The 23,643-nt window shown below is 42.2% G+C and overlaps 1 protein-coding gene across 3 annotated transcripts in view; it reads left to right on the forward strand.

Moving 5' to 3' along the window:
• Window positions 1–23,643, forward strand: part of LOC119966203 (cytoplasmic dynein 1 intermediate chain 1) — a 377,588-nt gene that overhangs the window by 74,748 nt on the left and 279,197 nt on the right. For all 3 annotated transcript variants that reach the window (XM_038797532.1, XM_038797534.1, XM_038797533.1), the window contains exons 5-6: window positions 4,517–4,576; window positions 4,977–5,089. In XM_038797532.1, coding sequence (XP_038653460.1) covers window positions 4,517–4,576; window positions 4,977–5,089 — 173 coding nt within the window. The remainder of the gene's footprint in view (window positions 1–4,516; window positions 4,577–4,976; window positions 5,090–23,643) is intronic.

The raw sequence follows: 23,643 nt of genomic DNA on the forward strand, positions 1-23,643 counted from the left end.
ACAACTTTAAGCTGAATAAGACTAAGTCCAACACGTAATGAGGATGCATTAATTCCTCCTCCCATTTTGCCGCATTTCCACCATCAAAACTTCCTCCTTCCTGGCCAACCCGGGTACACATTGGAGATCTTGCCCCCCCCCCCCCCCCCCCCCCACCCCCACCCCATATCATCCTCCGAGAGGAGCCTGTCCTGTAAACCCAAGGACGGCAACATTGGGAACAAACCCACCTCTACTCAGAAAGGCCCTTATTTGGAGGTATCTGAACTCATTACTGCTGGGCAATTGGTAATCCTCCATCAGCTTAATTAGGTCCACAATCTTCCCACCCAGAAACAGGTCCTGAAAGCATTTGATTCCCAAACGGTCCCACTCCTTAAACCTGGCATCCAATCTCGCTGAGACAAATCTTTGGTTACCACAGATAGGGGCCTTTCTTTCTGTACATGCCCTCCAGGCCAAAATGTTGCCGGCACTGATTCCATATCCTCAGAGTGGAAACTACCACTGGATTTGATGAGTACCGACTCGGTGAGATTGTAGAGGAGCTGAAGCCAATGCCCTTGAGGAGCTCTCCCAACATGAGGCCTCCTCCACCCTAAACCACACCGACCCTTTATCTAACGGCCATTTCAATGTTGGCAGCCCAGTACAAATTCTGAAAATTAGGGAGAACCAGGCCACCACCATGTCTACCCCTCTCCAGATAAACTCTTTTAATACGGAGAATCTTCTCTGCCGACACAAAGCCCAGAATTAGCCTATTGATCTTTCTAAAAAAATATTTGGGCAGAAAGATTGGGAAATTCTGGAATACAAAAAGAAACCTTGGCAGGATCACCATCTTTATTGTCTGGACTCTCCCGGACAGAGAAAGTGACAGCCTGTTCCATCTTTTAAACTCTTATTTCATCCTTTCCAGTTTGGGGGGCTGGGGGGAAGAACGGGAGGGGGGTGGGTTTATTTGTTCTCACACCAGTATGGTGGCCCCCGCACGAGTCCTGCAGCTATCCTGAACCCGCCAAATCACCCAAACCCGACCATAAAAAAAGATAAATAAATAACACCTATCCCACCCTCTACATCTCCCCACCCCTGAACATCAAACCCACCTTTTTTTAAAAATTCTTCAATTAAAGGGCATTTTAGTGTGGCCAATCCACCCTGCATATCTTTGGGCTGTGAGGGTGAGACCCACGCAGACGGGGAGAATGTGCAAACCCCACACGGACATTGACCTGGGATCGGGATCGACCCCGGGTCTTCAGCGCAGTGAGGACGCTTTTTGGAAATCCAGGTATACTGCATCTAGTGGTTCTCCTTTTTCTATCCTGCTTACTTTCTCAAAAAGCCCTATTAAATTTGTCAAACAGCGTTTCCCTTTCGGAAACCATGTTGGCTTGTTCTAATCATAAGACTTCCTGAATAATAGATTCCAACATTTTCCCATCAACTCGTATTAGGCTAACTGGCCTGTAGGTTGTTGTGATATGCCTATCCATAGCATTGTATATAGTTGGATGTACGACCTCCGACCAGCAGGTGAGGACGGTGATTCACCATGTGATTCTATAGATCAGGGTGTTGGTGGTAAGTCGTATTAGAGGACAGTTGCATTAGAAGTAGTTTCAGAAAATTCAATTATTCTTGCTGTTTGTATTATAGTTTGTTAGTTATCGTTCCACGTGTTCATTTTGTTAATAAACTATCTTAACTAGATGTTATGTGTGCATCTTTACCACGGCACAACACAGAACATAACACACAGAACATAACATAAGTTACTGTTTTCTCCCTCCCTCCTGTGATGTTTTACAGCTTCCAATCGAGTGAGACTGTTCCTGAATCTAAAGAATTTTGAAAAATCATAGCTGGCACATCAACTGTCTCTTTTAGAATCCTAGGGTGTAGGCCATCAGGGGATTTGTTGGATTTTGGCCCCTTAAGTGTCACCAGTACTTTATCTCAGTTGATATTAATTTTCTCTCTCCCCCCCCCCCCTCACCTCTTTTTAGCCCCTAGGTTATCATCAATTTCTGGTATGGAACTTGTGTATTCTGCAGTGATGACCGACACAAAGTAATTGTTCAATGTCTCTACCATTTCCCATGATCATTCCTCCTGTCACTGCTTTAAAGGGACCAACATTCACTTTTGCTTTTCTCTGCCTTTTTATAAACTTATAAAAACAGATTTTAGAGCTTTTACATTTCCAGCTAATTTACTCTCCTATTTTATTTTCCTGGTTTTCAACTTTTTGGTGACCTATTGCTCGCTTCTAAAACAGTCCCAGTCCTCCAATTTGCTACTGTTGTTGACAACATTGTATGCCCCTTTTAATCTAATGCCATCCCTAACCTGAGTGAACCAAGGATGGGTCCCCCTTGCTGAATTTTTGTTCCTAATGGAATGTATTTTTGTTGATCATTTTGGATTGTTTCTTTAAATGTTGCCCACTGTTTATTTACCTCTAAACTCTTCAGTATATTTACTTAATTGACTGTAGCCAGTTCTCTCCTCATAACTATGTAATTGACTTTGTTTAAGATTTTTGTTTGCGAATATGTCACTTTCAGACTTAATAAAGAATTTAATGGTACTATGTTCACTTTTCCCAGTGGATCTTATGACATTGCTAATTAACCCTGCTTCATGGGCGGTACAGTACCACAGTGGTTAGCACTGTTGCTTCACCGTGCCAGGGACCTGGGTTTGGTTCCCAGCTTGGGTCATGGTCCGTGCAGAGTCTGCACATTCTCCCCGTGTCTGTGTGAGTTTCCTCCAGGTGCTCCAGTTTCTTCCCACAAGTTCTGAAAGACGTGCTTGTTACGTGAATTGGACATTCTGTGTACCTGAACAGGCGCCAGAGTGTGGCAACTCGGGGCTTCTCACAATAACTTCATTGTAGCATTAATATAGGCCTACGTGTGACACTAATAAAGATTGTTATTATTGAAGGTAGCTTTGTATCTAGTTGGTTCTACTGAGTACAGCCCCAAGAAACTGGTCACAAAAATATTCTACAAACTCATCTTGCCAATTTGATTATCCCAGTCTATATGAAAGTTGAAGTTCCCCATAATTATTACACTTTATTGCAAGCTCCAATAATTTCTTGTTTATTGTTCTGCCTGACAGTATGACGACTGTTCAGGGCCTTATAAACTCCTCCAACCAATGTTTTTAAGTTCTTTCTATTCCTAATTTCCACCCATTCTGATTCTATTTCATGATCTTCAGAGGCCAGCTCCTTTTTCACTAATATCTACATGTCACTCTTTAAGGGCTACCCATCTCCTTTGCAATTCGTCTGTCTTTCCAAAATATTATATACACTGGAATATTTATTTCCTAATCTTGATCACCTTGAAACCATGTTTCCAAACGAAGATTTGATCTACACCATATATCTCTATTTTCTGCCTCTTGTCATCTATCATATTTCAGATGCTTCATGAATTCAGATAAAGAACCTTTTTAGTTTAATTGTTTTACTTCCATTTCCTGAAATTATCTCACTTACTGATGTACACTCTTTAATTAAACTTTCTGTCCCTTCCTGTCCCACACCGTTTGTTTTATCCACACCGCTGTATTGTTCAAAACCTCAACCTTTCTCCATAGATTTCTTACGTTTCTCTTCAACCAAACTCTCCCCACCTCTGTTAGTGAAACCTGTCCACAGCTCTAATTATACGATTGGCCAGGGCAGTGGTTCCAGCCCGTTCAAGTGGAGCCCATCTCAAAGGAATAGCTCACTCTTCCCTGAGTACTGATGCCAGTTCCCCAAGATTCAAAACCCCTACTTCCCCACAACACTCTTTGAGCTGCACGTTTTGTTCTCTAATCTGCTTAACCCTATGCCAGTTGGCATATGGCTCGGTTAACAATTCAGTGATAATTACCTTTGATGTTCTGCGTTTTAATTTGGACCCGACCCTAACTCCACAATTTCTTTTGGGTAGAACCAGAAATTATGCTTTGCTATATTGTTGGTTCCCACATGGACCACAACAACTGTATCCACCCCCTCCCACTCTCAAGTTTTTATCCAGCCAGGGATGATGTCCTTAATCCTGGCACCAGACAGGGAACAAAACCTTCAGAGCTCCTTCCTGTGCTGCAAAAAACAATATCTATCCCCCTGACTAAACTGCCTCCTATCATCACTACCACATTCCTCTTTGCTCTGCCCGCTTGAATGGCATCCATCACCATGATGCCAAGGCCTGTGCACTCATCCACGTTGCATTCTTCCTTCCCCATGGATTGTAAATATCTTATACCTGTTGGACAAAGCCAGGGGCTGAGGCTCCTCCATCACTATATGCTGGGTCTCCGTACTTGCCTGACCCGCAGTTATGGCCTGAGAAGGCAAAACTTAATTCATTAGACAATAAATTGAAATCTTGTAATGATGGTCTCAGACGTTAGTGATTTATATAATTTCATTGGTTTGTATTCCGATCAGTTAACGTACGTCTCCTTTCTTTTTTATGTTGGGTGAACTATTTAGAGCACTGCAATGGGATACCGATCCTTCTGTGCTCCAGTTGCAATCCGACTCTGATCTCAGGTATGTATCTGTATTTGCCTTCTGCATAGTTATTGTATAAAATAACTATGCTATAATGTTTTAACCTTTGTGATAAAGAGATTCAAATATAATTTATGATTGTTAAACGTCATCTTACCATAACCATGCACTTGAAATCCTGCCCACATGATAACAATAAGTGGCAAATTGATGTAGCGTGAATATCACTTTTCGAAAAATTGTGATTGCGATTAACTATGGCAGGAGCATCTGCCCTGCAACGTTCGTCCCTGATTTTGCTTAATCTGGTTTTCAAGTAGAATTGTTTAGTTCTAATTCCCTCATTTGTTTCTGAAATGTGATTTGGGTTTTGATTTAAAGGGAAGTGGTTTTTATATAAAGTATTTCAAAATATGACTCTCTTCACCATTTAATACAGCCGTCGCATGCCTAAACTTGTGATTTCAAAAATTACCCAAGTTGATTTTTTACCTCGCGAAGTGGTATCGTACTGCAAAGAGACACAAACACCTGTTGCTCAACAACCAGAAGGTAACTTGTTTTTCAAATGTCTTCAAAGCATACTGCACATTTTAAGCCTATATTTGATTTGTAATTTATTCATGACTTATTTTCTACCCCCGAAAGTTAACTTTTTGGGTCTAAAGTACCCTTATACTGAACTGAGGAAAGGTAGAAATGCTAAGTATTATATAGTTGGAAAGAGGGCAGAGGAGAAGTTGTTCAGTTGCTTCAATTCACACATTCTGCTCTCTTACTCTGCCACTATTAGCACATTTTATCCCTTAATCTTACATCTGTATCAAATTTGTCAGTATTGCCTTTGCCCCAACCTATCCCTGGTCTTCTATTCTGCCTCTGCCTCCTTTCCAACTGTATAATTGGGTGGCATAGTAGCACAGTGGTTAGCACTGTAGCTTCACAGTACCAGGGACTGGGGTTTGATTCCCGGCTTCGGTCACTGTCTGTGCGTAGTCTGCACGTTCTCTCCGTGTGTGCGTGGGTTTCCTCCCACAAGTCCTGAAAGATGTGCTTGTCAGATGAATTGGACATTCTGAATTCTCCCTCCGTGTACCCGAACAGGCACCGCAGTGTGAAGACTAGGGGCTTTTCACAGTAACTTCATTGCAGTGTTAATGTAAGCCTACTTGTGACAGTAATAAAGATTATTATTATTCTGTAAATTTCTACCTTTCTGCAGAAGGGTCATTTAGATCCTAAATGTTAACTGTCTCTCCCCATAGATGCTGCCCAACCTGAGTTTATCTTGCATTTTCTGTTTTTGTTTCAGGAATTCTATGCCCTTGCCCACAAGGGTAATGCTGCAAGTCCCTTAAGGCTCCTGAACTGATGGTTATTAGTCAAATTATGATCTGCAATTTTCCTGACCTTCTATTTCTGTAAAAATGTATGCAGAGCCTTCTTGAAATGCCATCACCTATGTAATGATGTTTCACAGATCTCTGGGAAAAACAAAACTTCTGCAGATCTGATCTTAATTCCTATTTTCTCAATTTTAATGCGTGTGTCTATTATCATTTCACCAGAGAAAGCTAACAAAGCTACACCACTGCCAGGGAATGCTGAGATTTGGGTGGGATCCAGCCTAAAATTGAATGGATCAGTTTGCCTAAAATTATTTGGGGGTGTCAAGGGGAAAAGGCCAACAAGCACAGTGAAATAATAGAATACAAGGTTTTAAAATGCTAAATAAATGGGTGGAGGCAAAATGTGAATATTGGGAAACCGGAAGTGCATACAGTCAGGGGCACAGGGTCTCGCATGCCCTGATTTGCAGGTGATAAAACTGAAAACTGGGTTAAGGATCAGACAAATGGAAGAAACAAAAAACTGCCAAAGTTGCTGGAAAGCCTAGGAACTTGGCTGACCTACTTTGCCAGAAACTAACTGCAACAATATTGTGACGGGCAACAGTTTTCACATGAATATTCCCATTGTAAATATTTTTAACACGGCTTCATTTTTGACGTCAAAAATGTCACCAAGTGTGTTAGTAAAAATCATGATGGCATTTTTTAGCTTATAAGATGCACGTGTGGTAGGAATGAGCTTTGAATTTGTACAGTATTGCTGTGGAACAGCCAGGATTAATGGTTGACCCAATAGTAATTCCAAATGAAAGCATTTGACTTCTGGAATAACACTTTTTTGATTTTTTTTTTAGCTAAAATATATGGCATAATTAATCCCTGAGCATTGAGTCCATTGTTGTTATAGGTATAGGCAGCAACTGAAAATTTGAGAGAAATATTTTTCCTTAAAGATACCTACTTTTTACTTCTGGCAATGATATGTTCGTAATGCATGTTCAATTTTAGTACGTCGTTTGTACTTCGGATAGTAAACTTGCAATAAACTGTTTTCATCCTCCCAATTGAGGGAAAAAGATCAACTTTGCCAGAAACAAGTCTGTTGCATTCAAGATGGCAAAAAAAAAGCTCCTTCAATCTGATCAAAATGGTTGCTAACCAACATGTTTTGGCTTCTGGCATGTTTAAGGAAGAGAAATGTCAAAGACTTCCAACAGCTCAGGTTGATGGCTTAAATCAGAGAATTAACTATGTTTAAATCTGATTAAATCAATTAAAAGTTTAACTCTGATATATGGACCAAACCAGAAACTTCATCGGTCTATGGTCAACAAATGCTGCCAATGTCAAGTTTATAACCCAGGAACATGCTATTAAGTATCTGATTATATACTCCATTACAGGTTTTCACATTGGAGAGTAACTTGATATGTTTATATCAATTTACATGTTATAATATGTGCCACGATTGTCAACAGCTTATTTGAAGTAGCATTTTTATAGAAGAAATAACAATTACAGTATTATGATCCTCATTTGTCATTTTTAAGGACATCTTGTGTAACCATGAAAAGCAAGAATATTGCACCCTCTTGTGGTGATGGTTGAAAGATTTCAGTAAAATAAGGCTAGTTGCTATACTAGATACTGAGGTAATTATTACTGTCTAACAGTTGATTCACCTTTTTAAATAAATTGATTTTGTTTGTAAAAATATGAGTTTCCTTTGGGAGTTGTTAAATTAGTCTTATTTCTTCTTCTTTGTCTTATTTATTTATTCTGAAGCACACGCATGACTTCAGGAGGAGATAGAAAGTGGATAAAAATATACTAGTATTGGGTCAACCAACCCCACTGAGATAAAATCAGGGCACTCCTTCCACTTGAATAGAGGTTCATACACAAGCCACCCTTCTTCCACAGAAAAGAAATGCAGCGCCATCTCCCTCTGAACGGAAGCCCTGTATGCATCTCTACCCGCCCTGCAACCACTGAACTGAAAAGGGCATAATTTCCAAAAAGAAACGTTGAATCAATGTCCTCCTCATACACCTGATATAGAAGAAATTCAACTAAAACTAAGTAAACTTGATCCTTCTTACCACAAAGAGAACAACCTGTTAAAACTCAGTCAGTTGGTGAAGGATATGAATGGAGCCCATCTTTACGTACTTTCATAAATATTTACTTACACAGTGTGATGACAGATATGGGAGAAGTATACATATTATCCAGCCCACTATTCTGTTGGCCATACCATTAATTTAAAACTTTAATTTACGCACCAATTGTTTACTTTCACCACTGGTACCCAGAATAAAAGACTTTAACCAAGCTTCTTTCAATAAACAACAAACTTATTAGTTTATTTAAAAAAAAACATTTTAGCAATTGCACGGACTGATTAACACACAATTATACTCTGAAGCATAACACGCACACCCACAGACAAAAAAAACGACAAACAGATGGAGTCCCTCTAGGGATGAGCTTTAGAGGATAAGCATTATTAAATGCAGGATAAAGTTCCAGGAGTCTTGACGCTGTCGATCTGGACATGTTGGTAGCCACATAGCATTTCAGACAAAAGCAGTTAGAGAGTCGGGTATGGGAGCCTTCCTTTCTTGGTTTATTCCCTAACAAGACTGACTTCAAAACCAGCAGGTCCAAAACTTTCCATCTCAGCCATGTGATTTCCAGAAAGTTACCAGCCTTTGCCTTTCTTCAGTTTTTTTCCCAGTCCATTAAAGTAGTTGCAGTTCCAAACAGACTGTCCTCCAGTACTATGCAGGTCAGATGATTTCTTGAAAGAGGACAGCATGTTGACATTTTCAAGGTGAACATAGAAGGTCAACATCCAAATGTCCAAACAATACAATGTCCTATCTTATTTTAATAGAAAAATTCAGTCTTGAAAGATATGATTCGAACAAATTACAAGCAAACACCTCCTAACCCAATGACCACAGGATAGGTCAGTGTCTGCTGGTGAATCTCTTTGAAGATAACCTTGCCTCATCTCAACCTCAACAAACATACGGAGGTTCAGCCTTTTGCTCCCCACCAATCCAAGTACCTGTATAAACATGGCCTATCCCTTTCCCAATAAGAACAAATCCTGACCCCATTACTGAGGTGAAGTTTGCCCTTCTCCCACCCACTTGGAATAAATTTGAGTCTATTCTTATCCTTCATGAGCTGTAACTCTCTTCCCATCGAACAAGTTGCAAAGAATTTGACCTTTTTGTGGGAAGGGTACTCAATCTCTATTCAGTTTATTTTTAAACTGTCACTGACCCAAGGCCATGCTTTCAGGATGTTTTGCAGTGAGTCATGGTATAGTGAAGTGTTGTAAATGCACATGAGATGTGTGTTTTTTTTCATTCTTTGTTTGTATGGTGACTGAAATGTCTTGATAAAGCTTTTGTAAAAGGTAGCTAAAGCATTTTTTTTACAAAGGAACTTCTTGTGCTTCTTTATGTGCGATGAAATTAGTAAGTTAGTTGGATAGGAAGTTGAATATTATACAGCCTTCAGTTAAGTTTTCAAGTTATGTTTTCACAAACCTTATGGGACGTGTTCCTATGTTTTAATCAATTAATCCTAAATGAGGATGTGAAGTTCATGCATGGAATTTGACATGATGCAAGTCTGAAATTTTACAGCGCATGTCACAGCAGCCAATTTTTGTTTAGATTCCAATTCATTCTTCTCTGAAGGGGAGGGAGGGAGGGAAGAGGGTGAGAAAAGAGAATTTGCAGGAACTGACCGGATTATTTTTAATTCTATTGTTTTGCTGTCCATCTTAATTTGGAAAGTGTGTGAACTTGAATGACAGTTGAATTCCTACTTTTGAAGGGTGATGAATTATTATGATTTTCTAATATTTTAAAGGTTAGAACCTTGTTTTCAGTGCGAATAGCTCCCTGTGGAGAGGAGGTGGCATAGTGGTATTGTCACTGGACTAGTAATCCAGATATCCAAGGTAATGCTCTTGCGAAACTATTTTGAATCCCACCATGGCGGATGATGACATTTAAAAATTCAATACAAAATCTGGAATTAAAAGATGACTATGAAACTATTGTCAATTGTTGTAAAAACCCATCTAGTTCACTAATCATAGAATCATAGATTTTACAGTATGGAAAGAGGCTATTCGGCCATTGAGTCTGCATCGGCCCTTGGAAAGGGCATCCTAATTAGGCCCACACCTCCGCCCGATCCCCATAACCCAGTAACCCACCTAACCTTTTTTTGGGCACTAAGGAAAATTTAGCATGGTCAATCCACCTAACCTGCACATCTGTGGAAGGAAACCAGAGCACCCGGAGGAAACCTATCCAGACACGGGGAGAACATGCAGACTCTGCACAGACAGCAACCCAAGCCAGGTATCGAACCTGGGACCCTGGAGCTGTGAAATAACTGTGTTAACCACTGTGCTACTGTGCCGCTGAGCCTGTCCTTTAGTGAAGGAAATCTGCCGTCCTTACCCAGTCTGACCTACATGTGACTCCAGATCCACAGCAATGTGATTGACTCTTAAAATGCCACTCAGTTCGATGGCAATTAGGACAGGCAGCAAATGCTGGCCTTGCCTCAGACATGCACATCACCTGAAAGAATAAAGGCAAAAAAATAGCGGCAGGAACATGATGTTTGTGGGGGTTGGGATTCTCCGACCCCCCGCCGGGTCGGAGAATTGCCGGGGGCCAGCGTCAATCCCGCCCCCGCCGTGTCCCAAATTCTCCGCCACCAGAGATTCGGCGGGGGCGGGAATCACGGCAGTCGGCGGCCCCCGCCTGGCGATTCACCGGTCCGCGATGGGTCGAAGTCATGTCGCTGTCAAGCCTCTCTCACCGGCGGGGATCAAAATACCTACGGGACTGGCAGCGCGGGCGGGCTGCGGCATCCTGGGGGGGGGGGGGGGGGGAGGGCGCATGGGCCGATCTGGCCCCGAGGGGTGCCCCCACGGTGCTCTGGCCCGCGATCGGGGCCCACGCCATGGGGGCACTCTTTTCCTTCCGCCTTCGCCATGGTCTTCACCATGGCGGAGGCGGAAGTGACCCCCTCCCCTGTGCGGGGATGACGTCAGCAACCGCTGACGCTCCGGCGCACGCGCGGACTTACGCCGGCCTTTCTGCCCCGGCTGGCATGGCGCCAAAGGCCGCCCACGCCAGCTGGCAGTGCGCCAACCACTCCGCCGCGGGCCTAGCCCCTCAATGTGAGGGCTTGGCCCCTAAAGGTGCAGAGACTTCCTCACCTTTGGGGCAGCCCGAAGCCGGAGTGGTTCATGCCACTCCATCACGCCGGGACCCCCCACCCCGCTGGGTAGGGGAGAATTCCGACCATGTTGTTTGATGCAATCCGCCAGCCTTTGCGATGTATGGCCTACATTCCTAACATTACATTGGCACTGAACTTCATGTACCTGATTGCTAATTTGTGTTATAGGCAGGGCAGCTTTTTGGCTTGATTGCAACATCCTGTTAATGGCGAATGCCACTCGTGTTGCTACTGTATAGTAGCAACATGAAACCGCTTGCTTTACCTGTTGCTCAAATTTTGGAAATACCTTTCCTGTGGAGGCCAAATCATCTGAGTGTCTTTAAGACAGCGATAGATAGGTTCTTGATTAATAAGGGGATCAAAGGTTATGGGGAGAAAACAGGAGAATGGGATGAGAAAAATATCAGCCATGATTGAATGGCAGAGCAGATCCAATGGGCCGAGTGGCCTAATTCTGCTCCTATGTCTTATGGTCTGATACTCTTATGGTCTTCCCTTCTACGGTAATTTGAGATAAACCAGGCATTTTTCACAGCTCAAAGTGACAGCTGTAGACCTATTCATGAATTTTCATGCAGCACAATATGATCTGATCAGGATTGCCTTTATTCCAGAGGATGTCGTCCATGCGCTCTATTTCAGCATCATGATAGCATGATGAGCAAATAACTTGGACCTTATTATGAGATTGCCGATAAGGCCATTCTTATCGCGTGTGGAACTATAAGAATCCCAATGTGTGTATTGATCAGAACCCTCTTCACATACAGTAGAAACTTGTTGTTTTCCCTGGTATTGGTATTCTTGTGATTTTCCTGATGACCGCAAGGTCAAATGTTTTTACATAATATCTTTATTCAGCAATACTCTTCTGTACCACTAAATTACTATTTGTAACTTTGGTTTGCTAAAGTCTTCTATTTATTTTAAATAATGGGCTACTTGTCCTTATTATAACAGAGAAGAGTGAGGGGGGTGTCTGCACAGCCCACCCATTAATACCCAGAACCCCCCATCAGATCTGAGATTGTGAGAATCCCAAGTTTATGCAAAAAAAAAACTTAAACCCTGAAAGTGGGAAATGAAATCAAAGCTAACTTTTCGAGAATAGCACCCTCCTTAAGATGAGGGGCACTGTTTACAAATATTAAGGCGGGAAGGGATACAGATTTCTAGTGAACAGTGCCCAATTGTTTTTGAGGAAAAAGCATGTGAATAGAACCAGTTTTGTGGCGTCTCTATGTCTTACACCCATTGCTAGAAATACCTGACGACCCATTGGAATGGATGATGTGCAGGCGCTATAAACAGATGTCAGTTCCCTTGCATATTCTAATAAGGCACCTAATGCTTGTTCTACTTCCCTGCTCTAATATTTGGCATTAGGTTTATTTAATAATTGCTATCCTCATAGGAAGTAGAACTGTGTATAAAATGGGAGTTTGTGTTATCTGGACCTGGAATTGCAAAAATAGGGGCAATTACAAAATTAGTTTGGAATCCTATTTTAGGACACTTCCACAGCATGATCAAGGCTGAGAAAGATTGGCCAGAGTTGGCCAGCATTTTAAATGGGTTCAATCAATCAAATCATTGGCATCATCATCAGAATAAGTTAATTTTTCAGCCATGCTTTGGCAAGAGCCTCATTTCCCTTTTTATTTGATTAACTTTCTCCATGTTTACATATATAATTTGTTACTGAATTGGTACAACAGTCCATGAAAACAAAAAAGCCCAGATAATTATGGGAATAGGACAAAATACTGCGATCTAGGCAGAAGATAGTGGTCATTAGTTTCCAATGACATCACCGTGAATGATCAAAGGTTAGAAGTTAAGCTTTGAAGCTAAAATTGGACAAAGTCTTCAAAAAAGGCAGTTTCCTAGTCCTGTTTAGCACAATGTAAGAATGTGTAGCAACTTGCACAAAATTACTATAAATCGAAATCAAGTACATGCATTTTGTTAAGTCACACAAATCATGAAAAATATTTTTTTAGTTTAGTTAATTAATACTAAATAGGTTATTTAACTTTTGTAGTGACCTTGCAATTTTTTAATGGTATCTGACAATTATATTTATATGTTAGTTGGATTAGAAATATCGTCACCTGCTATGTTTTGAGTTAAATGTAGTCGGAGCAAAATTGGGTTCAGGAGTACTGTTTAAGGTTTCAAAATGGTGTCCATGGCATATACGCACACTTCTAGTATGAAATGCACCAGCTGCCATATTGATAAAGGAGTTGTGTGTACACATCCACTGAAAGTATGCAGCCAGTAGATCACTACACTATGTTAGTCACTGTGCCATGCTGATTTAATGCCAGTGCTTTTGTTTCGTTTTGGAGCTGCCCTCTAGCCTAGGCCCATACTTCATACAGGTGACAGTGTGTTCAATGGCACCCCACCAGCTCGATTAAAATGGATCATCCGCTACTTTCAGGTTAGCTGTTGGTTTATTTCTTATAGTTATTGCTGCAATTCTGAGATTTAGATGTTCCTATAGTTGATTAAACTTTCAGTAGTGAACAGGGAATTGTCTGGTGAGTGTTGAAGAAAATAGGACCTTCGGATCAGGAGCATGCTATTTACCCATGAGCCAATTCTGCCATTGTGAGGTCCTAACTTGTCTTTGCCCGTTATCTCCCAATATCTTTGGATAAAGCACTTGTAGATCTCCGATTTAAAATTAATAATTGACATAGTCCCAATTGCCATTCCCAAAAGAAAACTCTAAACATTACTCTCCTTTGATGAGCTGGCATCAGCACTATCCGGCTCCAGTGCAATTCTGCACAGTTTGCAGGTTCTTGTTCTATCTTGTTCTTGTTCTCTGAATTATGTGAGGAATCCTTATCTGATTCAGTGGCTGCAACTGTGATTTTTTTTTGTGCTACTGTCTTCATCTTGATTGTTTTTTTTTCTCCTCATCTGTTGCAGTTAGTAAGCATCAGAAAGGAACAAGGGTAAAATTATGGTTAGGAGTAAGACGTGTATACCAGCAACCCCTCAACCAGAAGAGACTATTGTGTCTGAGAGAGAGGATTATATATTCGGATACCATAGTCTTCAATAACTTCAGTCCCACCACTAGGTATGGCCTGAAATGATCCTGAGTGACCTTGACAGAGTGGGTGTGGAGAGCTAGAACTAGGGGCCACTCTTTAAAATAGGCAGTAGCTCATTCAAAATGGATATGAAGCAGAAACATTTCTCTGAGGGCCGAGAGACTTTTAATTTCTTTTCCTGAGAAGGCGGTTGAAGCAGAGTCTTCGAATATGTTGAAGACAGAGGTAGATAGATTCTTGGTAAGCAGGTGGTGATCGAGGGTTGACGGGATTGCAATTTGAGGTTACTATCAGATCAATCATGACCTTGTTAAATGGCGAGAGCAGGCTCAAGTGGCTGAATGGCCTACTCCTGCTCTTTGTTCGTATGTAGTAATGCTAGCACCCATTAGGATTGGAATATACAGGCAGCACGGTGGCGCAGAGGGTTAGCCCTGCTGCCTCATGGTGCCGAGGTCCCAGGTTCGATCCCAGCTCTGGGTCACTGTCCATGTGGAGTTTGCACATTCTTCCCGTGTTTGTGTGGGTTTTACCCCCACAACCCAAAGATGTGCAGGCTAGGTGGATTGGCCATGCCAAATTGCCCCTTAATTGGAAAAAAGTGAATTGGATACTCTGAATTTTTTTTGAAAAAAGGATTGGAATATACAGAAATATAACTCCCCTGCTGTTTAGTTTCTGCTCTCTGTTGTAAGGCACCTTCTCTTTCAAGACACGGGGAAGTGACTATCATGCAATCTCTATGGGTATATGGTTATCATGGTTGAATAACTATTGGTGTATCCAAGCTGTGACATGTGGGGTTGAGGTCTGGGTGTGAGAGCGTGAGATGAAGCACATGAATGTTAGATATGAGTCCTGGCTGGATATTGATGGTGGGGAAGTGATAGTGTGGTGAATTGAGCAGTGACCATGGCTACTAGAGCAGTTGTTAGGATATAGCATTTGAAGATGCATCCACTTGCTGTGCCTACTAGGTATGATCGTTTAGATTTTCTTGCACTGCATTTGTGTTCTTTAAGCTAACCTCCTGGTATTGAGTTCCTCTGCTATCTCTTGCCATTGCCATCTGAACATATATCTGGAGGGTGCCAAATTACCCGGAAGTTACAGCACCTCTTTGTTTGACCTCTTACACCAAGGTGGGCATGCGGATCAAGTTGCACGATTAACATGTGCAGTCACAATGCAACTTTTCTTTCAGAGGTGATGGCTAGCTTCAAGTAGTGCTGAAAAGGAATTGTATTGGGGCCCCTCGCTTTTGTGTGCAGCCATTGAATAGTGCGGTTAGTGTTGGCTGCCTGCAGACATCAGTATAATGAGCAGGCAGCACGATGTTGGCCTACTGCCTGCATGACATTGAATGGGCACACGTTAATCGTGCGTCGTGATCCGCATGCCCATTTTCAATGACAAACCAATTTAACCCCCAGTACCCTTTAATCATGCACATGTATCATGGTAAGTTAGCTGCTGGCAGAATATGGCTCTCTAATCATAGAAATAAAACTTTGGAGTCAAATGACAATCCAGCGGTTATTGATTTATGAGGTTAGACTGGAGAAAATTTAAATGTTCAGTCTTGAAAAGAGGCAACTGAGAAGGGACCTTATGAATGCATGTAAAATAGTAATTGATATGGAAAAGGAAAAATATTGAGCACTCCTTGAAATGCGACTTTTAAAGTAGGGCAATGGGGCGCCAGTTCAAATTGATTGAAAAATTAGGACTGTCTTCAGGAACTTTTTTTTCTCTAGCCAAAGAATGTCTGTCATGCTGGTTGAAACCTCAGCATAATTTACAATATTTCAATGTTTATGACTGGGAAATTCTAGATTTTTCTAGGTGAGCTCAGATGGGCCAAATGGCTTTTCTCATTTGAATCTATTTTAGTATTTTAACTGTAGAATTGCAACTATTCTGTTGCATAATGAAGTGCCTGTGGACAGTGATATTAAGTCAAATAATTTTAGTTTAGGTAAAAGTCAAATATTTGACGACCAATGAAAATCTGAAATGAATTCAAATAATACAAGTGCCCATTAGTTTAAAAAAGCATTTGAACAAGCGAAACTATTGTATCGGGTGTAAGAATTTAATGTATATCCATTTTTTAAGTGAATACATTTTTAAAAATAAAATTAACTATTGTGTGTACCATGCTGCAGACTGCCTAGTTAGTGGGAAACTGACAAAGATTGTAACTTAATTTGTAGCCCTAGGCTGTGGAGCTCAATTGTTTCTATGAATTAACCTCCATTTAAAAATAAGTCTGAAAATTATACAAGTATTTTAATACCATGATTATGGTATTTGTGTAATTTTGTGAAGATTCACAATAGTGCAGTTCTTCAAAAGACATGCATTAAATTTAAATTTGAATAATGCAAATATAGAAATATGGTATCATTCATTAGTGATTATTATCAGAAAACTTGGAAGATCCCAACTTCTTAGCGAGGATCTTTTCCCATATCTTAGTAATACTTCATAAAAACAATTACATTAAGATACCTTGTTACACTTGAGTATGGCAAAGGTAAACTGCCTTAAGAAAATGTCAAAAAGGCAAATGGAAAATCACTTTCAGAAAGAATTGATTTTTTCTGGAACTTGCCCTTCTGGTTTCTAAACATCAAAACAAAACTGCAATTTCCTGCTGCCGCAATGCTGCAAAACACTTTGCAAGCATAACATCATTTATAACAACCAACTATGCAAAAAATATTACAAGTTGAGAAAAACATCCAGCTTTTCTTCCCCCAACTCTCCAAAGCCCCAATTATAAATTCTTGTTACTTGCACTTACAAGTATCCAGTCCAGTTCTGGCAAGTGAACATTTGTGAGATAGCGATTGAGGGGAAACCATGCCCCATCCCACAAATCAAAATTGAAGCTTTGTCAAAACTGCCTAAGTTTTAAAAAAAAAATCCAAAAAAAATCACTTTTTAAAAAATAATTATGTTTTGGGAATAAATCCCACCCTGGTAAGAATTTTCACTTTCTACATGTATTATGTTACTTTTTTTAAAGAACAGAAAAAGCTATCGTTTACTGGCAGCAGCTGTTTGCCATGTTATTTAAGACTTCCTGTCATTATAATTGATGTGTTTTTATTCTTTCCACTTCCTGAAGCCTGATCAGAATTAAAATTGCTGTTGGAATTTCCTGTCAAAGCAGCCCATTTATTCGTTGAGTATACCAGTGACAACCCTTTGATTGGACATTGCCTTTAGCTATGCTTGCAACAGAATTTTGGTGTATGTGTTTGTTGCTTGTGCTCCTTCCACTTTTCCTGTATCCCACATCTGCCGATATGTGCAAGTTGTCCATCATTCTGGTAACCTTGCCCTAGTACAAACTTTGAAAATATAAAGCTAATGCTCTGAATATAAAACCAGCCCACCTGCAAGAGGCCCTAGCTTAGGAAACTTTAAATTACAATTCCACTTGCCTATTGTCTGAACTTTTTATAAATGTAGTGAACTTTAATTACTATTTAAAGACAACATTTTGTTGGAATGCTTGAAGGTTTCAGGTATTTGGTCCCTCAGTTGTAATGAACGGTCAGACCTGCAATGTTCATCTTTGTTTTTCTTGATTTGACCTGCTGGACTCAGCCAGAATTTTCTGTTTTCATTTAAGCGTTTAGCATTCAATTTTTGTTTTACTTCAGCTATCTCTGGATGAATTTCATTTTCTTGGTACCTCACTGCAAGAAAGTATAATTCAAATGTGAGGAGCTGCACCTTGGCGAGAAGGAGAAAGAGAGCGAAAAAAATGTATAACTGTTTACCTCACCGCAGGATCGCAAAAGAGCATTGATCGAGACTGGCAAAATGTCTGGTTGGCTGAGAAATGCTCAGCTCTGACGGGGATCAGATTAGCAGTATTTTTTAAAACCGTCAAAGTTTCAACATTTTTGTACTGGACTAGTTATGAGCCTGTTTTAAACCACCAGACTTTAGTACCAAGAGTACCTTCACAAAAAGCTCTTGTCAAAGGGTATTGATGGCATGAATAGAGAGAATATTTCCTCATGTTGGGGCAGTAGGTAAGCAGGAGTCATCACTGATACCTAATGTTTTCTCCACCATCCCTTCTTAATTCGAAATCCATGTCCTATCCTGTACCAAGTCTTTCCTACCCTTGTCCTTGCAGACTCGCGTTGACTTCTGGTTCACCCAAAGCCTCAAATCATTCTGCTTCAAATCTTTTCATGTTTTGACTCACCCTATCACTAACCCCAAGTTCCATAATTCATCCTACCCCCTTTCCCAAGTTCCCAAATTCTTTGTTCCTCCGACTCTTGTCTATTATGCACTCTTTTCCTCCTTTCTTGCCCCCATCCTCCTCCACTATTGGCCATCAGCCTCCAATACACATGTACCCTTCAATGTTTTTGTTTTTCCATCACCCTTTCCTTAAAACTCACTCATCGCATCTCATTTTCTTAGTGCTCATTTTATTCTCATTACGGTACTGTGAATCACTTTGGGAAATCTGTTTACTTTAAAGGCGTTATATAATTGCAAGTTAAGCATCAAAATAGTTACTAAAATTGAAGAGAGAGGGAAAAAGGAATTTCTTTACACAGTTATTGGACCATGAAATGATTTGCAGATGGAGCAATTGTAATAGAGACCATTGCGCCTGGGAAGAGTGGAATAAATAAGCCCTTAAAGCTGACAAAAGTATGAAGAGAGTTAAGGTAATGAGATTTCATTTTGATGATTCAAGAAAGAGGCTACTACGTTTTAACTGCATGTCCTTCCTCTTTTCTAAAATATTGCTTATGCTGGGGTACAATACCCTCGTCCAAAGGTGCGCCTCAGGCGGGCACCATGGTTGGGCTGGACCAATTGTTACATGTTCTTTTTGCAGGGTTTCTGAGAGTTTCCTATTTTCTCCCTCTGACTCAGCAATGGCTGTTCAAGTCAGTTATGCTGCTTCAGGTACCACTGACATGGGTTATTTCAATTACCTGCAGGAATTCTTGGCTTGATGCAGCACTGCGTGTACAACTTAGCAACTAGACTGATTGAAAGCTCAATAATGTTGTTTCTCACATTGCTAATATAAAGTATTTATTGAATTCATTTCCAGTACATTCAAACCGTATTAAGAATATGAAACAACATGAATTGAGGGCAAAACATCTTGATTTATTTTACATGTGTTGCAGATAGTGGATAATATGTTGCAACTTTTGACAGAGTTGCAAATGAAAAAAGGAAATTTCATTTATCTACAAGATGTGGGGAACTGAATATGGCACTATATGATGAACTGTCCTTTTTCCAAAAGGGAAAGGAATTAACCACGAGAGGTATAATACCGCATACAAATTGATTTGTATGAGGTCTCACCAGACGTAGGTTTTGAATCACTGTATTTTCCATTCTTTGTAACTAACACAGATTTGCTGGTGATATTGACACGGGAAGAACAATAGAGACAGGATGCAAGAAATGATAGCTTAGTATTGTTGAGCCATTCAATTAGATTATTGTTGTTTTGTGACCTAACTCCATTAGACCATTTTGCCATATATCCCTTCATGCTCATGATTTTCAATAGGACTTGAATGACTTGCATACTTTGAGAAACCACTGCCAAATGAAACTTGGTGCTGACAAATACAAGATGTTGTGCATGGGTCAAAACAATATGAATTAAAAATGTGAAACATAAGTAACTGAGGACAGAGAAAGTTTCCAATAGTAATAGAATGTGCACATAATGTGGCATTGAAGCTAATATGAAAATCTTTCATAATTAAATACCAATGCTAAAGCTTCATAACACCATAGTTAGTGCGGTCATTACATGGCCAGCCTAACTCCAAAGATGCATTGGAAAGGATGCAGAAGGACCGCCTTCTATTGTAGGAGGCAGATTGCACCTTTGGTAGCCACGGTCGGGATCTGCATTTTTATGTATTTTTGCCCATTTATTCAGGTGATGTTCATTAGAAAATGTTAAAGACTAGTACAACAGATCCCCCCCCCCCCCCCCCCCCCCCCCCCAAACAACGTCGAATTCATGCCCAAAAGGCAGGGGAAAGAAACCAGGAAACTCGGAATATAAATTCCTTCGGCGGACTCGGGAGCCTCATGGAACTCGTCGGGAGCATGGATGGCGACGGCAGAGCCGCAGTCATCGGCTGACCTGATTAGAATGGATATGCTATCGGACACACTGGCTAAGGAATTTAATATACAATTTGAAATGTATGTGAAGAGGCAGTGGAAATTGATCTCCAAGATTATATATGTCCGTCAATTGAGGAAGCGCTGGGCCTCGTCTAGGTGGAGGTTGATGAAGCTGTCAGGATGGTGAAAAAACATGGTGAGATTCTGGAAGGTGTTGAGAAGTGCTCAGGAGGCATAATTAGCAGCTTGTGCTGTTAGTGGCTGAGATAGCAGTGGTAGCCAATGAAAATGGGTGGCACAGTGGTTGGTACTGCTGCCTCAGCTCCAGGGACCCAAGTTAAATTCCAACCTTGGGTGACTGTCTGTGTAGAATTTGCACTTTTTACCTCTGCATGGGTTTCCTCCGGGTGCTCTAGTTTCCTCCCACAATCCAAAAATGATCAGGTTAGGTGGATTGGCCATGATAAACTGCCCCTTCGTATCCAAAAAGGTTAGGTGTGGTCACTGGGTTAGGAGGATGGGGTGCTCTTTCCAAGGTCCAGTGCAGACTCGATGGACTGAATGGCCTCCTTCTGCACTGTAAATTCGATGATTCTATGAAAATAAAAGGTTGAAGGCAAAAGTTGATGATTTGAAAAATCAGCCAGGAAACCAGAACCTCCGAGTTGTGGGCTTTCTGGAGAGGGCTGAGGGCCCGAATTCCACCGAGTATCTAGCTCAGATGTTTTGGAAGATGGCAGGTGATAGTGGTCCCTCCCCGCCATACTCAACAGGGCCCATCGGACACTCGGAAATAAGCCTTGACCAAACGAGCCGTCACGTGCAATGATCATTCAGTTCCCTAGTTTTTGGGATAAGGAGAAGGTCTTGCAATGGGCCAAGGAGCACCTTGACACAGAATGGGAAGGAAATCTGATAAAGATATATCGAGATGTGGGAGCAGAACTGGCGCTGAAGCGGGTGTCCTTTAACCAGGTGAAGGACGGTCGTTTCGGAGTGGTGCACCCGGTGAGGTTGTGGGTCACACACAAAGCTAAGGACTTTATTTCGAGACAGCTGAGGAGGTGTAGGACTTTTATTAACAAACATTGAACAGGGTCTAATTAAAGGGTGTTGTATGGGGGTTTCTTTCCTGTTTCTTGTGAGGGTTGCATGCTGAAGGGGTGGTGGAGATATTCTGTATATAGTTGTTGATATTCTGCCGTTTGTTTTCTCTGTTGGTGGGGATGATGGAGGATTCTCTATGTTTATGTGGAATAGTTGATCCTCGTGTTGGGCAATGTGTTGTCCTTTTCATTGTCCTGGTGGAAGCTACCTCACTAGCAATGTATAATATGGGCGAACCGGAGTGAGGTTGGGGGAGGAACTGCAGCTGTAAAACCAGTTTGACTGGTTTGGCATGCTGGGAAGAGTGGGGGTGGAGGAGGGAGAATGCTGAAGCTGTGGGTCTGGTTCCAATTTGGGGGGGAATAAAGGGGGAAGGATTAGTTGGCCGATGGTTGATGTCGGACATTTTGTTTTTCTGGGGATGGGGTTGGCTGCTATCTTGGGAGGACCTGTAAACGGCACCTCTTAAAGATTTATTTGTTTGTTCCTGAAGGTAGAAATGGCTAATTCTCGAAAGAGGGAGGAGTGTGGGAAACCCCAAATTTGGTTAGTCGTCTGGAACGTAAGGGATTGGTGACCCAGTGAAGAGATCGAGCTTTTCTCATCTAAAGAACTTAAACGCTGACGTGGTGATTTTGCAGGACACCCATGTGGTAGTCACCACTGATGTGTGTATATATATATTGTATATATAGTATGTTGATATAGGTGCTTTACGGTAAGGCCTCTGTACTACAGATACGGGGGTAGATCCCTGCCTGCTGGCTCTGCCCAGTAGGCGGTGTATAAATATGCGTGCTCCCCATACAGCAGCCATTTCGTCAGCTGCTGTAGGAGGCCACACATCTCAGTGTAATAAAGTCTTGATTACATCCTACTCTTGTCTTTGCGTAATTGATAGTGCATCAATTCATTACACTTGAGTTTTCAGAGATGGACCTCCGCATCAAGCCGGATTGCCTGCAGCTGCATCCTCAAGCAGACAATGCCAAAAAGGACTTCAAACATTGGCTAGCCTGTTTTGAAGCGTACATCGGGTCTGCGTCAGACACAATTCCAGAAGCATAGAAGCTCCAGATCCAACGTCTTTCCACTCATCCAGGACACGCCGACCTACGCAGAGGCCATGGCGCTACTGAAGGAAAACTACGCTCAGCGAACTGACAAAATCTGTGCCAGACACCACCTCTCCACGCGGCGCCAACTTCCCGGTGAGTCGGTGGAAGATTTCTGGCGCGCCCTGCTCGCCCTAGTTAGAGACTGACTGTCAGGCTGTTTCAGCCACGGAACACTCTAATTTGCTCATGAGAGACGCATTTGTTACGGGCATAGGGTCTGACTACATCCGCCAGCGCCTCTTAGAAGGGGCCACGCTCAACCTCGCGGCGACCAAAAAACTAGCGCTCTCGCTTGCGGTCGCATCACGCAATATTCAGGCCGATGCCCTTGACCGCGCGGCCCATCTCCCCTGTGCATCGTGGACTCCGCAGACGGCCGCCCCATCGACGACCGCCCTCAACTAATCCCACGCCTGTGCCGCGCGGCAGCCAATCAACCCCGGGGGGCCCCAAATGCTACTTCTGTGGGCAGTCAAAACACGCCCAACAGCGCTGCCCTGTGCGGACCGCCCTCTGCAAGGCCTGTGCCAAGACGGGACATTTCACTGCAGTGTGCCAGGCACGCTCAATCGCTGCTATTGTCCCGGCACCCTCCACGTGCGGCCAGTCGACGCCGCCATCTTGCCCTCCTCGGACCACCTGCGGCCAGTGGATGTCGCCATCTTGCTCGACTCTCAACACGTGCGGCCTGTGGGCATCGCCATCTTGTTCCTCCCAGGACCAACGGGCGCCGCCATCTTGCCTTCCTCAAGGCACGTGCAGCCCCAGGGCGCCGCCATCTTGCCTCCAACAGCTCATGGACGCTGCCATCTTACCCGACTCAGGACCCCTGTCCGTCGGGCACCTCATCCAGCCGCTCATCGCCTGCAACCGCCGACCACCAGCCAGGTCTCGCCTCTGTCACGATTGACCAGTCTCGACCACACAACCTTGCGACTGCTTCAACTAAAGTGAAGGTCAACGGATACAAGATCTCCTGCCTGCTGGACTCCGGGAGCACTGAGAGC

Source organism: Scyliorhinus canicula, chromosome 5 (genome assembly GCF_902713615.1).
Source record: "Scyliorhinus canicula chromosome 5, sScyCan1.1, whole genome shotgun sequence".
Taxonomy (NCBI): domain Eukaryota; kingdom Metazoa; phylum Chordata; class Chondrichthyes; order Carcharhiniformes; family Scyliorhinidae; genus Scyliorhinus; species Scyliorhinus canicula.